Source organism: Sinocyclocheilus rhinocerous, unplaced genomic scaffold (assembly GCF_001515625.1).
Source record: "Sinocyclocheilus rhinocerous isolate Xijiao unplaced genomic scaffold, SAMN03320098_v1.1 scaffold2245, whole genome shotgun sequence".
Taxonomy (NCBI): Eukaryota; Metazoa; Chordata; class Actinopteri; order Cypriniformes; family Cyprinidae; genus Sinocyclocheilus; species Sinocyclocheilus rhinocerous.
In genome coordinates, this window is record NW_015637544.1 from 593467 (window position 1) to 606539 (window position 13073).

At 37.6% G+C, this 13073-nt stretch overlaps 2 protein-coding genes across 3 annotated transcripts in view; one reads left to right on the top strand and one right to left on the bottom strand.

Annotated features, from left to right (window-relative positions):
• The window catches only part of LOC107749025 (epithelial-stromal interaction protein 1), a 29461-nt gene extending 24241 nt beyond the window's left edge, over nucleotides 1–5220 (bottom strand). Inside the window, 5 exon segments of the mRNA XM_074560211.1 lie at nucleotides 1257–1340; nucleotides 1431–1504; nucleotides 1602–1685; nucleotides 3513–3571; nucleotides 5046–5220. Of these exon segments, the coding sequence (XP_074416312.1) occupies nucleotides 1257–1340; nucleotides 1431–1504; nucleotides 1602–1685; nucleotides 3513–3571; nucleotides 5046–5209 (465 nt within the window). The 5' untranslated portion in view covers nucleotides 5210–5220.
• Nucleotides 5221–5474: 254 nt separating this feature from the next.
• The window catches only part of LOC107749024 (dnaJ homolog subfamily C member 15), a 26779-nt gene continuing 19180 nt past the window's right edge, over nucleotides 5475–13073 (top strand). Inside the window, exons 1-4 of one of the 2 annotated variants that reach the window (XM_016564073.1) lie at nucleotides 5475–5660; nucleotides 6693–6744; nucleotides 10324–10397; nucleotides 10737–11661. In XM_016564073.1, coding sequence (XP_016419559.1) covers nucleotides 5556–5660; nucleotides 6693–6744; nucleotides 10324–10397; nucleotides 10737–10898 — 393 coding nt within the window. In that variant the 5' untranslated portion in view covers nucleotides 5475–5555 and the 3' untranslated portion in view covers nucleotides 10899–11661. Of the gene's footprint in view, nucleotides 5661–6692; nucleotides 6745–10323; nucleotides 10398–10736; nucleotides 11662–13073 lie in introns of those variants that run through there. The other variant, XM_016564072.1, reaches the window with a different exon arrangement.

The following is a 13073-nucleotide window of genomic DNA, read 5'->3' on the forward strand; positions in this document are numbered from 1 at the left end:
ATATATATATATAAATGCATAAAAATACAGTGTGGTCCATCTGAGACCACTAGTAAAAATGTAGCATTTTTCTAATTTAATACAACATTTTTCATTAAAAATAGTTTGATTACTAAACTTTAAATAGTACGGAATCTTTACATTTTAATTATTTAAATATAATTTTTGTATGAAATATGTATGTATTGTATGAAATTATATTTATATTTAATTGAACCACATATTTTCATAGTGTTGTCATTCTTTTGTCATTCCCAGATTGCACTTTGTTAGATGCTGACTGCATTTCACTGGCTCTGTACTTGTACTTTCCACAATGTCAATAAAGTTAAATCTAATAATTAAAAACTTTTTCTTCAACTGTTTTTCATTTCCAGTATTCCAGTATTCCAAGCTTATCTATAATCCCGAGATCCCTAAAGTAAACCATTATTACACTACGAGAACGGCCAAACAGTGACCGGAGCATGTTTTAGCAAATGAAGTGTGGCTGCTGAAATAATTAGAGTCATCAATCACGCAAAGCTAATGCAGCAGCAGCATTGAAGGCTGAAGTCTAATATAGTATTTAATTGCAAAGAACATAACTTGTAAGTTGCCTGCAGTGACATCTGGAGTTATAAAGTCTGAATTACAAAGGCATCATAAAAAAGCACTGAATCCAAACACAAGCCAGATGAGCATATGGAGTTTTGCAGATGCATGAGTAACACAATGCCCTGCAGAAACGCTATAAAAAATCAGATGTAAACAATTTCTTGAGCTGTACCTTCTCTCACTGTAAGGCCTTCATCTTCTCATTCTCCTCCTCCTCTGCCTGTCTCTTCTTTTGATCCATTTCCTCTTTTTGAAGTCATTTCCAGTATTCCAGTATTCCAAGCTTATCTATAATCCCGAGATCCCTAAAGTAAACCATTATTACACTACGAGAACGGCCAAACAGTGACCGGAGCATGTTTTAGCAAATGAAGTGTGGCTGCTGAAATAATTAGAGTCATCAATCACGCAAAGCTAATGCAGCAGCAGCATTGAAGGCTGAAGTCTAATATAGTATTTAATTGCAAAGAACATAACTTGTAAGTTGCCTGCAGTGACATCTGGAGTTATAAAGTCTGAATTACAAAGGCATCATAAAAAAAGCACTGAATCCAAACACAAGCCAGATGAGCATATGGAGTTTTGCAGATGCATGAGTAACACAATGCCCTGCAGAAACGCTATAAAAAATCAGATGTAAACAATTTCTTGAGCTGTACCTTCTCTCACTGTAAGGCCTTCATCTTCTCATTCTCCTCCTCCTCTGCCTGTCTCTTCTTTTGATCCATTTCCTCTTTTTGAAGCTGTAAAGATATTTAAATGTACTGTAAGTATGCACCACACCACAAGTATTTGGGAAAGGAACCAGAAATTTGAAGCAGGTACTCCTAAACCTTTTTTCTCAGCTTTGACTGGCGTGATTCCACCTGCTGTCTTTGTCTGACTTCTGCCAGTGATACTGCACCACCTGTGAGAGTGAATACATTAGCTGCTTTAGATGTTCTTTCCATTGCTTTGTGTCTTTTTTCATATCAGGACTTCCATATATTTAATCTCCACATTACCTAGTCTCTCTGGAGCCAGCTGAATGGGACCAGGGCGGTTCTCCTCTTTCAATCTCCTCAGTTCCTCCTCTTCTTTCTGTGCAACTGCAGAGAGAGAAATGCATTTTATTTCAACACACAAATAGGGTTTGTGACAATGGCTGACGATCAGGGCTGGTAAATGGAAGTTTGCAAAGGGCATGCTACTAAATGACTACTTAATTCATCTACCCTTAGTCAAAGCTAGATGCCGAAAGTCAGAGTCAGTCAGCAGATTTTGGGAATTTGGAGTTGACAGATTTCACGGAGTGGATGATTAAAGCAGAGGAGCCTAATACTGTTCCTGGATCTACCTACCAGCAGATTTCAGTTCCAACCCTGATCAAACACATCTGTCTGTAATTATCGTGTGCTCCTCAATATCTTAATCAGCTGGTTAAGTTGTGTTTGATCAGGGTTGGAGCTGAACTTTGTTGGAAGTTACTGTAGATCTCCAGCAACAGGATTGGGCACCACTGGATTAAAGGAATATTTCACCCAAAAATAAAATTTGCTTATCCTCAGGCCAAGATAGATGAGTTTGTTTCTTCATCAGAACAGATTTGAAGAAATTTAGCATTTCATCACTTGCTCACCAATGGATCCTCTGCAGTGAATGGGTGCCGTCAGAATAAGAGTCCAAACAGCTGATAAAAACATCACAATAATCCACAAGACTCCAGTCCATCAATTAATATCTTGTGAAGTGAAATTCTGCATGTTTGTAAGAAACAATCCCATTATTAAGGAGTTTGAACTTTAAACCGTTTCTTCTTGCCAAAATATGAGTACATAATAATCCATAACTCTTCCTCCAGTAAAAAAAGGCCATCCCTGTTGTCCTCACACATCAAAATCACACATCAAAATCCACTGACATATTTGTTTACAACTGTTTTTGTCTTGCATACAAAAACATATTTCTCTTCTGATTCAGACGAGACGACTTTTTCACTGGAGAAAATAATATGGATAGAGGACTCATATTATATTTTATTTTAAAAACATCTTAATGATAAATTTGTTTATTACAAACATGCAGCTTTTGACTTCACAAGACACTTCGTGTGGATTATCGTGATGTTTTTATCAGCTGTTTGGACTCTCATTCTGACGGCACCCATTCACTGCAGAGGATCCATTGATGAGCAAGTGATGTAAGGATAAATTTCCCCAAATCTGTTCACATCTGTCCAACACCTTGGATGGCCTGAGCGTGAGTAAATGTTCAGCAAAATATAATTTTTGGAGGAACTATTCATTTAAAAATCTTAAAAAACAAAAAAAATAAACCTTTAGCATCTAACTAATACTTTTCATTGCAAAACATGTACATTATAGTAAAACGTTTGTTTTGAGTTTTAAATGTTCTTCACACACTAAGAAAAACATGTTTTTTTTTTAAATGTTCTTCTATTGTATCACTGCAAACCCCTCCTTCTTTAAAGGACTGTGTATGATGGGCACAGACCATGATTTTTTAGCTCTACACAAATATGTTTGATATTTTAAGCAATAATTTTACAACACATATTGTTTTCATTCATCATGAAATTCATCATTCTCCTAGCAACAATGCACTTGTTTCTGCGTGAGTTTGCTGTCTTTAGAACGACTCAGTCCTCAGTCATTTAGTGATGCTAAGTTTTTTTTCTGTAACCAAAGATAGCAAGTGTAGTGTTTAGTGGCTAGTGTTTTCAAATGTGTTTGTTCAGATTTTGTATTCCAGCCTTAAGATAATAATGAACTACATTAACAACAACAACAAGAGAAATCTGTCTTCTCTTGCAGATACAGATAAACATGCTGAAATTGCACCTGATGGTAGCAATTAGAGACACATCTGGATCACATGAAGATGGAAAATACAACAACAGTAGTGTCATGACTTACTCCTCTGCTGTTTGCTCCGTTTTGATTCATTTGGTGGTATCTTGGTGTATCCATCCGCACTGTGGGCAAATGATGGCATGCATTAGGTACATTTGTTTTCAAGTTCAGACTCCATCCATGTGAACTTATCAGATGTCTCATATGCCTGCAATGTCTCCAAACCAAGGTGGGGCACAAGTCATCTTTTCTTACGTAAAGTCAGAATTTTTCACAAACAACTCTGGGGAACTTCCCCTCCATCCCCATCATATTTGATGGTGACCCAATACACACACCCCAAATAATGCAGCTGTCAAAATCCATTTCAAAACACATCTGTATCATAGATGATCCCCTGACATCACAAATAACCCAAAATGTGCAGCCGGATGACACATAAAACAATGAGTCATGTGGTATAAATCAAAATGATTAGAATTAGGCATGATGAAACTGAACACAAATATAAAGAGTACAGGCAACAGTTCCATACTTTACAGTAAATAACAAATTAGGCCTAATTTAATAAACAAACCAATGACATGGACACAAATAACTGGAATTCCCCTTAGAAAAATTCACCATGCAACCAAATTCCTGCAAAAATATCATAAATACACAGTTATTGTTACTACACGAAAACTAAGCAATTTGGTCATCAAAGAAGAGAGAAGTTAAAATGACAAAAAGCTTCTCACATAGTTAAAGAGATCACATATTGATTTACTATGACTTTGCATTTTAATTTTTGATAAAATAAATCGATTTTATTTACACAGTAGTTAATGATGTTTGTTTAGTAACATTTTGTCATGTGATAGCAGTATGTGCTTATTCCTTTACTGTAGTTAGTTAATGAAATATGATATTTAACAATGTAGGCTACACCATGTAAATAAAGGCAAACATTTGGATAGAATTTAAGAAATTATAGATGTAGCCTACTTAATAAAATGTATTGGCTATAAACAGTTGGTAGTAATAAGTTGGTAAGTTTAGCCAAGATATTTACTCAAAAAATATTGAAAACCTCCTATTTGTACTGTCCACCAGAGGATTGTTGCATTTGTTTGTTGGTTTGCTTTGTTTCTTAATGATATTTTACTAGCCTATTTATTTAAGTGTTTTAATGTTGTCATTTACTATCTCTAATGATTCGAAGAGAGATAAATAGGAAAATGTGAGCGTGTGGAATCCAAGACAAACTGGCCTTCCTCACAATACTGTAATTTTGGACTCAGTTGCCATGGTAAATATTCGTATCTGAGTTTCGCTTCTTCAGAATGTTTTTACAGAAACGAAAGTGAAACTAAAGTAGCTTCTGGTTTATATACAGAGAAAGAACTAGCAATAAATGTAGATTTAATCGCCAAAATGACCGATCGATTGCTCAAACACATCGAAATAACGATATATGTTAAAAATGTAAAGAAAATGTACATATATTTATTTTTATCATATATATTATTTTATAAATATATTGTTATTATTATATCAAACGTATATAAACCTAGTATGAGAGTCAAATTCATGATATTTTTCTGTTGTACTTACCGTGTTGGCTGATTCTGAGGGTTTGAAGTACTAGGTGAGTTATTCTCACAATAATTTTCATTCGTTTGCTCGCTGTCCGTCATATTGCTGCTTTGATTTATTTCATTTCCTCTATATGCACGGCTTCCTCTGGAGTTTCTCTGTAGATGTGTAGATCGATTCATGTTGGTTTATTCTTGTGTCGCGTGATTCCTGACCTTTACATACACCAGAACAGCTCACTGGCACTGACAGGGAGTTGGTTATGGCATAGTCTCTCTGTGTGGGATTCCCCGCTAAACACCAGTATTCATATGAAACATAGTGCATGAAAGCTTTTTAATCACACGATATATATATCTAATTATATATTATTCTTGGCAGTTACAGCTTGTTTTGGAGGTTTAGGGCACATGAAGCTCTGGGGTATGAAAACGCGTTGCTCTGTTTTGGAATCGCGAGACCCCGCAGCAGCGCGAAGTTTGTCCCTCTGGTTTCTCCGTAGGTGTGTCTGTCCGTGTCATCATCAGCATGGCGAGCTCCAGTCGTGTGGTGATTGAGGGGGACTTCATGAGAAATGCTGAATATACACCGAAATCCACCGGGCAGAGTGAGACAGATATTGACAAACGCCTTGTGAGTAAATGTCGCGCTGGAGAGTCCGGAGCATTTACACTGTTTTACTATGAAATGGCTGAGCTTGTGTCATGAGAGTTCAATCAGTGTGCTCATCCATAGTATTGACCTTGCTGCTCACATCTGAAACTCAAAGCATTTATCTGAAGACTTTTACCTTTTTTGTTTTTTAACCAGAGATGTTATAACAATTATAATGTTATATCAATTGCCAAACACCTAATGTAAACTAATGCATTAACAAAAATGGCCCAATAATGATTATGTAAGTGTTGTGACATGGGAAATTAACACTTTATGGCCCACAAAAAGCTATAAGTACAAGTATAGTCATTTGTCAAGCCAATCTTGTTTGTCAAAGCCTTATTTGAAAGTTAAAAGGTTAACTTTGGTCTCTAAGGTGTTCTTGGTTTCTAGGGCATTCTAGGTCTTTGCTATGCATTTTGAGATAGTAGCTGGGGCATTCTGGGTGTTTTTATTAATTTTGGGGTATTGTCTGAGAAGCTAGATAGATAGATAGATAGAAAGAAAGAACATCTTAAAGGTTAAAGGGCCTGTGTTTACATCTGAACTATATGACATTTGAAGCGTAGTAGCTCTGGGGCATTCTGGGTGTTTTTATTAATTTTGGGGTATTGTCTGAGAAGCTAGATAGATAGATAGAAAGAAAGAACATCTTAAAGGTTAAAGGGCCTGTGTTTACATCTGAACTATATGACATTTGAAGCATGAATTCATGAATCATACAATGCCATGATTCATCAGTCAGACTGAACATTCAGTCAGTGGAAGTCTATGGAATTTTGGGATTTTTCAGATACAGGAAAAACACTCTTTAGAATTAGCAAAAACAGTTCTAGGAAGAATCTTAAATTTCCAGTGGAAGTCTCGTCTGGTTTTTAAATTTTTAATGGTCTGCTATGGGAGAACCTTATGTGCCTTGTCTAATGCTTAAAATCCTTCTCTACCAGCGATTGACTTGTGTTTATTATTAATTATCATAGTGATGTGATGCTTGTGTGTGTGTTTCAGGGTGGCTGTCTGATGGCAGTGGGGCTGGGAGTTGCAGCGGCAGGGTTTGCAGGTGAGCACATCTGCTTTGGACCCCTGTGTATGCATCCACTTGGAGATTTGTGTGTCATTAAAACTCGTGTTACATAGTCACATGCAGATGCTACATGCATTTATATAATTTGTGTGGTATGGCCTAGTGGTTAAAGCTCTGGGCTGAGAACCAAAGGCTACCGGTTCAAACTGATGATTGATCACCATTGTGCTTTTGAGGTAGTGCTCAACCTCAGATTACTCCAGAGGAGACTGGATTGCTTGTATTTTCTTGCATGGGTTGACTGTGATAAGCAATTTAATAGCATTAGCCATGTGACAAATTACACATTTAGTTGGTTTACGCAATATTGTCATGTTATGACACACGATAGTGTTAGCCTCAGCAAATTGCAATAGTTTTTAAGAGCAAAGCATACAAGCTTGTTGCTATGCAAACTCAATTTCATGTACCTTTGAGTTCCAAAACGTGTCAGAATTAAGTGATATCACACAAGTAAGAGAGCTGATGTTTCAAATATCAGCATTAGCACAATTGTGAGTGTGTTACTGCTTTTATGCAGCAGTTCAATAAACAAGAATTTAGTATTGAGTAACTTACATTTGAAATGCACTTTTGCCTGTTACTTTGTCTTTTTTTGCTTTGCCATTAAAAATATTTCCAAATGGATTTGAAGCAGAATTTACTGTTGCATGTCTGAGCAGATCACATTAGTGGTGTTTTATTTCTGAATGAATCAGTGTGTTTAATCAAATCAGTTGAGTAAATGATTGAGTTACTCACTCACAAAGACAGTCACTTGTTTCGATCCTGAATGAATCAGTTCGCTTGAATGAATAAGTGAGGCAATGATTCAATGACTCACTCATAAAGACTTTTGGATCTCATTCACTAAGCATGTTAGGTGCAAATGTGTGTGTGATCTGGAAACAAAGGTTTTTATGAGCAAATCATTGCTATAATTTTCAAACTAAAATTTATTCTAAATTGACAAATAAAAAATATAGGAACAACAGAAACCACACACAAGAAAAAAAATCAGTATGCACAATTTTTTTTTCTTGTGTGTGGTTTCTGTTGTTCCTACCATTTTTTGGCATCATAATCATGTTAAGGTGAAATTTCGTACATCACTATATCATCACGTTACAGTAAAAGTAAGAAAAGCTGTGTTAATAAACTCTAGCTGCAAGGTTTCTCTGTGTAAAAACCATAGACTGTATAAAAACATGGACGTAGTGTCCGTGACGTCACCCGTAGGTTTCCGAAGAGCGTTTTTGAAGCCTAAAGTAGGCGGAGCCGGCCGTCGCCATCTTGGCAGCGCGTCACCGCGCGTCACTCCTGGATAATCGAATATGAGATTGGCTCCCTTTTGGAGCCAGCCTCTAGCGGCCAGTCGATGAATTGCAGTTTTAGTCACTTCCGTGTTGGTTTCACGAGAGAGACCGGAAGGTTGCCGCTTGGTAAAAACACAGTTATGGTTAGGGCTGGCTAATGAGAGTTCTGTAGTCTGGGTCTGTGTATAAAAGGTGTTTATTGAACTGGTTTTGAGGATAGCATTGCTTGAGGACCTTTGTGCATGTGCTCTTTGGCAAGTGCGCAGCTTTAGAAAGTGTTGTATGTTTGCCACCGAAAGTAATTAAAGGCTATAAAGGAAAAAAATATTAACCTCAGGCGCATGGTCACTCATGTTGAGTACTCAAGCCAAGGTTAAAGGATTAGTTCACTTCCAGAATAAAAACATTCTTTATTTCTTTCTTTCTTCAGTCAAAAAGAAATGTAGGCCAATGACTGGTTGTTTATCTAGATAAGACCCTTATTCCCCGATTTCTCGGATCGTGTAGAGCCCTTTGAAGCTGCAATGTTTTCCTCAAAAATCGTAATTTCTTTTCGACTGAAGAAAGAAAGAGATTAACATCTTTGATAACATGGTTGTGAGTAAATTATCAGGAAATGTTTATTCTGAAAGTACTAATCCTGTAAGTACAAATTCATGCACATACGTGCATGTTATGAATTAGAAATACATTTTTCATGAGAAGTTCTCCTGTGTGTGCAAATATGAAGTAATCTACTAAATTATTAGTGAATGTGACCCATGCACCTTTTTTGATCCTGAATGTATCGGTGTGTTTGAACAAATCGGTTTAGTAAATGATTCAGTGACACACTCATAAAAACACTCGTCAATTATCTCAGTCCTAAATGAATTGATGTGCTAGAGCAAAACAGTTGAGGGAATGATTCAAATACTCACTCATAAAGACAATCACTTGTTTCGATCCCGAATGAATGAATGAATGTGCTTAAATGAATCAGTGACAGCTCCCCACCACTAATACACAGACTGACGGTCTGTCTAGAAAGCACTAACACAGACAAGTAAAGTGATATCAACGGTGAAAAGTCCCAGTGCTGTTGAACTAGATATCAGCACTCTTGGAACACCGTGTTGGCGAAGCTTTCGTGTTTGCGTTCTGGCGCAGACTATGTTTCTAGGCAGGATGTTTGTAAGCTAAAATCCCTCATGTTGCGGTTCACAGTAGAATAGAGTAGCCATTGTATAATGTAATAAAAATTTTTTCCTCCTTTGTCTTCTTAAAATATTTAGTTAAACTTTCCGTACATTAAAGCTGCCCACAGATATTTATGATGTGATTCTAAAGGATTGGAAGCACTCGAGATAATGGTGACGGTGATGAGGGTGATGGTTAAGCCACTCTTACTGTGAGTGTTTGTTCAAGCCCTCAGATGAAGCTCACCCTGGTTAATGAGGTCAACGCGGCCTCTAGCATTAAAGGAATCAAAGCGACTTTAAACGGCCGCATGTGGCCAAATAATTTAAGCGACTTTGTCATCGGCCTGTTTACGTTTGATTCTTTTGTGGCAGGTGTCTCTGCCGTCCTCCCTACTGCTGCATGGTAGTTAATCATTGTTAGTCACCAAGTCTTCCACCCATAGCTGTGTGAGGTCAGGATGGAATAGCACTTGTGGTCGCTTTGAGGAAGGGGGCTAATTCCCATTTCAGTACATCGAGGGGGCAGCGCTCCTGCCAAAAGCTGAGGCGGTGTGTGGTCTGCTCCGCTCAGAGGCAGGGCTTTGGATTACAGTGGAGGGTGCTTTTTTGCTGAAAAGCAAAATAATGTTTTCCTCTCAACAATAGAGTTTGATGAAATGAAAATCCAAAAATGTTCCCATAATGAATTACTTTAATGATTTCATGTGTTCTTCACCTACTGTTTGGTTGGATTAAATGAGCCGCTCAATGGCCTTTCACAGCTTCTTTATTGAATGCTGGATGTTCGAAAGCATTATATGTTCATTTCATTGAGTGCTGCGGACTTTCAGTGTGTTGCTTCACAGTCGAACCACAACCGCTGGCAGTTCACCAGCACCCTGACCAAATAAATACCAAGGGAAGTTGAAAGCGACCTCACCTTTAACCCATATTGAATAAGACTAAAATGTGGTTTTGTCCTTGGTTTCACCCTTAAACCAACTTTGTTAACCCTGGAAATTAACTCTGTAATGGTCTGATCAAGTGGCACACTTTTCAACCCATCAACGCTTTTTTCCCTTTATTACATTTGCTTTTAGGTCGATATGCTTTCCACTTATGGAGGCCTCTGAGTCAGGTGATTACAGAAGCTGCTAAGAAGTTACCCTCTACGGTAAGTGTCAGAAATGAACAGACCATTTTTAACATACACACTGAAAAAAAGGTACAAAGAACACTAAAAGCTAAACGGTACATCTCTGTACCTTATTTATCAACAAATGGTATATATTGGTTCCTTAATTGTACATATTAGTACTTTTTATAAGAACATGTTAGTACCTAAAGTGTACATCCTAATACCTTTTAAAAGGGTAGCGCCCTAGTCACAGTTTTGTACCTTTTTTCTGAGATTGTAAATTTCTGTGATTGCTTTCTAACACCCTATGAATCAGTTTTTCCACTGTGAAAAGTTCCAGCACAACATTCATTTTTAAACATGCTTCTATTTCAGAAAGCGATGATTTGTGGGATTTTTCCATGTTCATTTCCACATCTTGAGGCGAATGTTTGCGTGCGATGTTGGCATGTTAAACCTCCTGCTGTAGGGCGATGGACTGATTCATCACATCTTACTGGCCGTTGCTGTAGTTCACGCTGTGCTTCTGGTTTTTGATGGAGTTTGTAAAGCTGTTTTTTCCAGGTTCTTCTTAATCTCCAGGGTTGTGTGGTCGGGGCTGGTTCCCAGTGCTTTGATTCAACCTGTCCACCTGTGTGCACTCTGAAATTTCTATAATCTCAGCGGCTTTCTCCTAAACCGGGTTCGCGACAGAGCACACTTGTAATAGATCATTATTAGAGTTATTAATCCAGCGATTTCATCATTCTGTGAATCACATAATGGATGAGTGTGATTAAGTGTCCTGTTGTGGGCTGAGATTGGACTGAACATTCTGGCCTCTCTTGCCCTCTGAACATACACGTTTTTACTCAATCGTGAACTCTGACCAAAATCCTGCAGTATGTACGATTTCTGAAGGAGCCACAGACCAATGTTATTCTGTTATGGAATTTTAATTAAAGGGATAGTTCAGCAAACAACTATGAGAATTCTGCCGTTGTTTATTCACCCTCATGAGTACATGTGTTCCAGACCTGTGTGCTGTTTTTTTGCCGTGGAACACAACAATTTGTGATATCACAAAAAAGACATTTCTGTAGAATTGTTACGAATCTCTTGCTTATGCCACCACAGTTTATAGTCATTTGAAATGACCAAAAAACATAAAGCATACTAAAATGATCGTAAACGTAGTCCATACATTGTGCGCTATACTCCATGTTGCCATACTGTCTGTTTTGGTCTGTTCTTCATACAAACCTATTTTATGGCTTAAAGGAGTAGTTCACTTCCAGAACAAAAATTAACAGATAATGTACTCACCCCCTTGTCATGTAAGATGTTCATGTCTTTCTTTCTTCAGTTGTACAGAAATTATGTTTTTTGAGGAAAACATTTCAGGATTTCTCTCCATATAGTGGACATCTATGGTGGCCCCGAGTTTGAACTTCCAAAATGCAGTTTAAATGCAGCTTCAAAGGGCTCTAAACGATCCCAGCCAAGGAAGAAGGGTCTTATCTAGCGAAACGATCGGTTATTTTCTAAAAAAAATAAAATAAAATATGTTAGGCGATTTTGAAGTTGGAGGAGAAAATGAGTTGGGAGTTTTTCGACATACCCTAACTGTCTTGAACCGGAAAAAACAGTTCACGCAGAGCTAGACAAGACGAGCGTTTGAGGTTAAAAAGTATATAAATTGTTTTTTTTTAGAAAATAACCGATCGTTTCGCTAGATAAGACCCTTCTACCTAGGCTGGGATCGTTTAGAGCCCTTTGAAGCTGCATTTTTTTGGAAGTTCAAATTCGGGGGCACCATAGAAGTCCATTATATTCAGGGTTCCCATGCTTCTTGAAAGTACTTGAAAGTACTTGAATATCAGACACATGGATTCAAGGCCTGGAAAGTACTTGAAAACAAATATAGGTCCTTGAAAATGCTTGAAATAAATTTGAAATAAATTTTGTTTAGTAGAATGGTGCTATTTCAAAAATGTTCCTATATGCGCTGGCAAAGGCAAAACGAAACAGCGCTAATGATTGGGGTGGAGATGGGGTAGCGCGAGAAAAAAATCTTAGCATGCGAGCTGATGCGCACATCGCGCAGCCCTGCATGAACCTATGGAGAAGCAGTGCATTTGCGACTGAAAACTACTGCATGTGACTATGAAAAAATATTTAGGAGCACCAGTGCAAATGACCCAGTCAGCATATTTGTGTTTGCGCTGAGGGGAGCTTCAAAGGTTTCTATCGTACTTCCGTGTTTTTGCAGCGGTGAGTAATGTATCACAGACATATCTGTTGATTCCTTGAACACAGTAATCAGAATCCACTCATTGCTCAAAATGCCGTTTTGTTCAGTGCTGAGTTCTGCAAGCTCACGAATCCTCTCATTATAAAAGTGTAGACAGGGTGCAAATAAGAGATTCACTGTGCAGTGGAGAGCTGCGTTGATTATAATGGAACTTGATGAGATCGCGATGAACGAAGGAGAGTGACATCTTTTAATGATCAAGAGAGTTTGCAAATGATAATTGGTTTAATACAACAGTTCATTAAACAAGAAGTTAATATTAAGTGACTTAAATGGTGCTTTAAAAAGTCCTTGAAAGTCCTTGAATCTGGCGTTCATGAAAGAGTGGGAACCCTGTATATTGAGAGAAATCCTGAAATGTTTTCCTCAAAAAACATAATTTCTTTACGACTGAAGAAAGAAAGACATGAACATCTTAC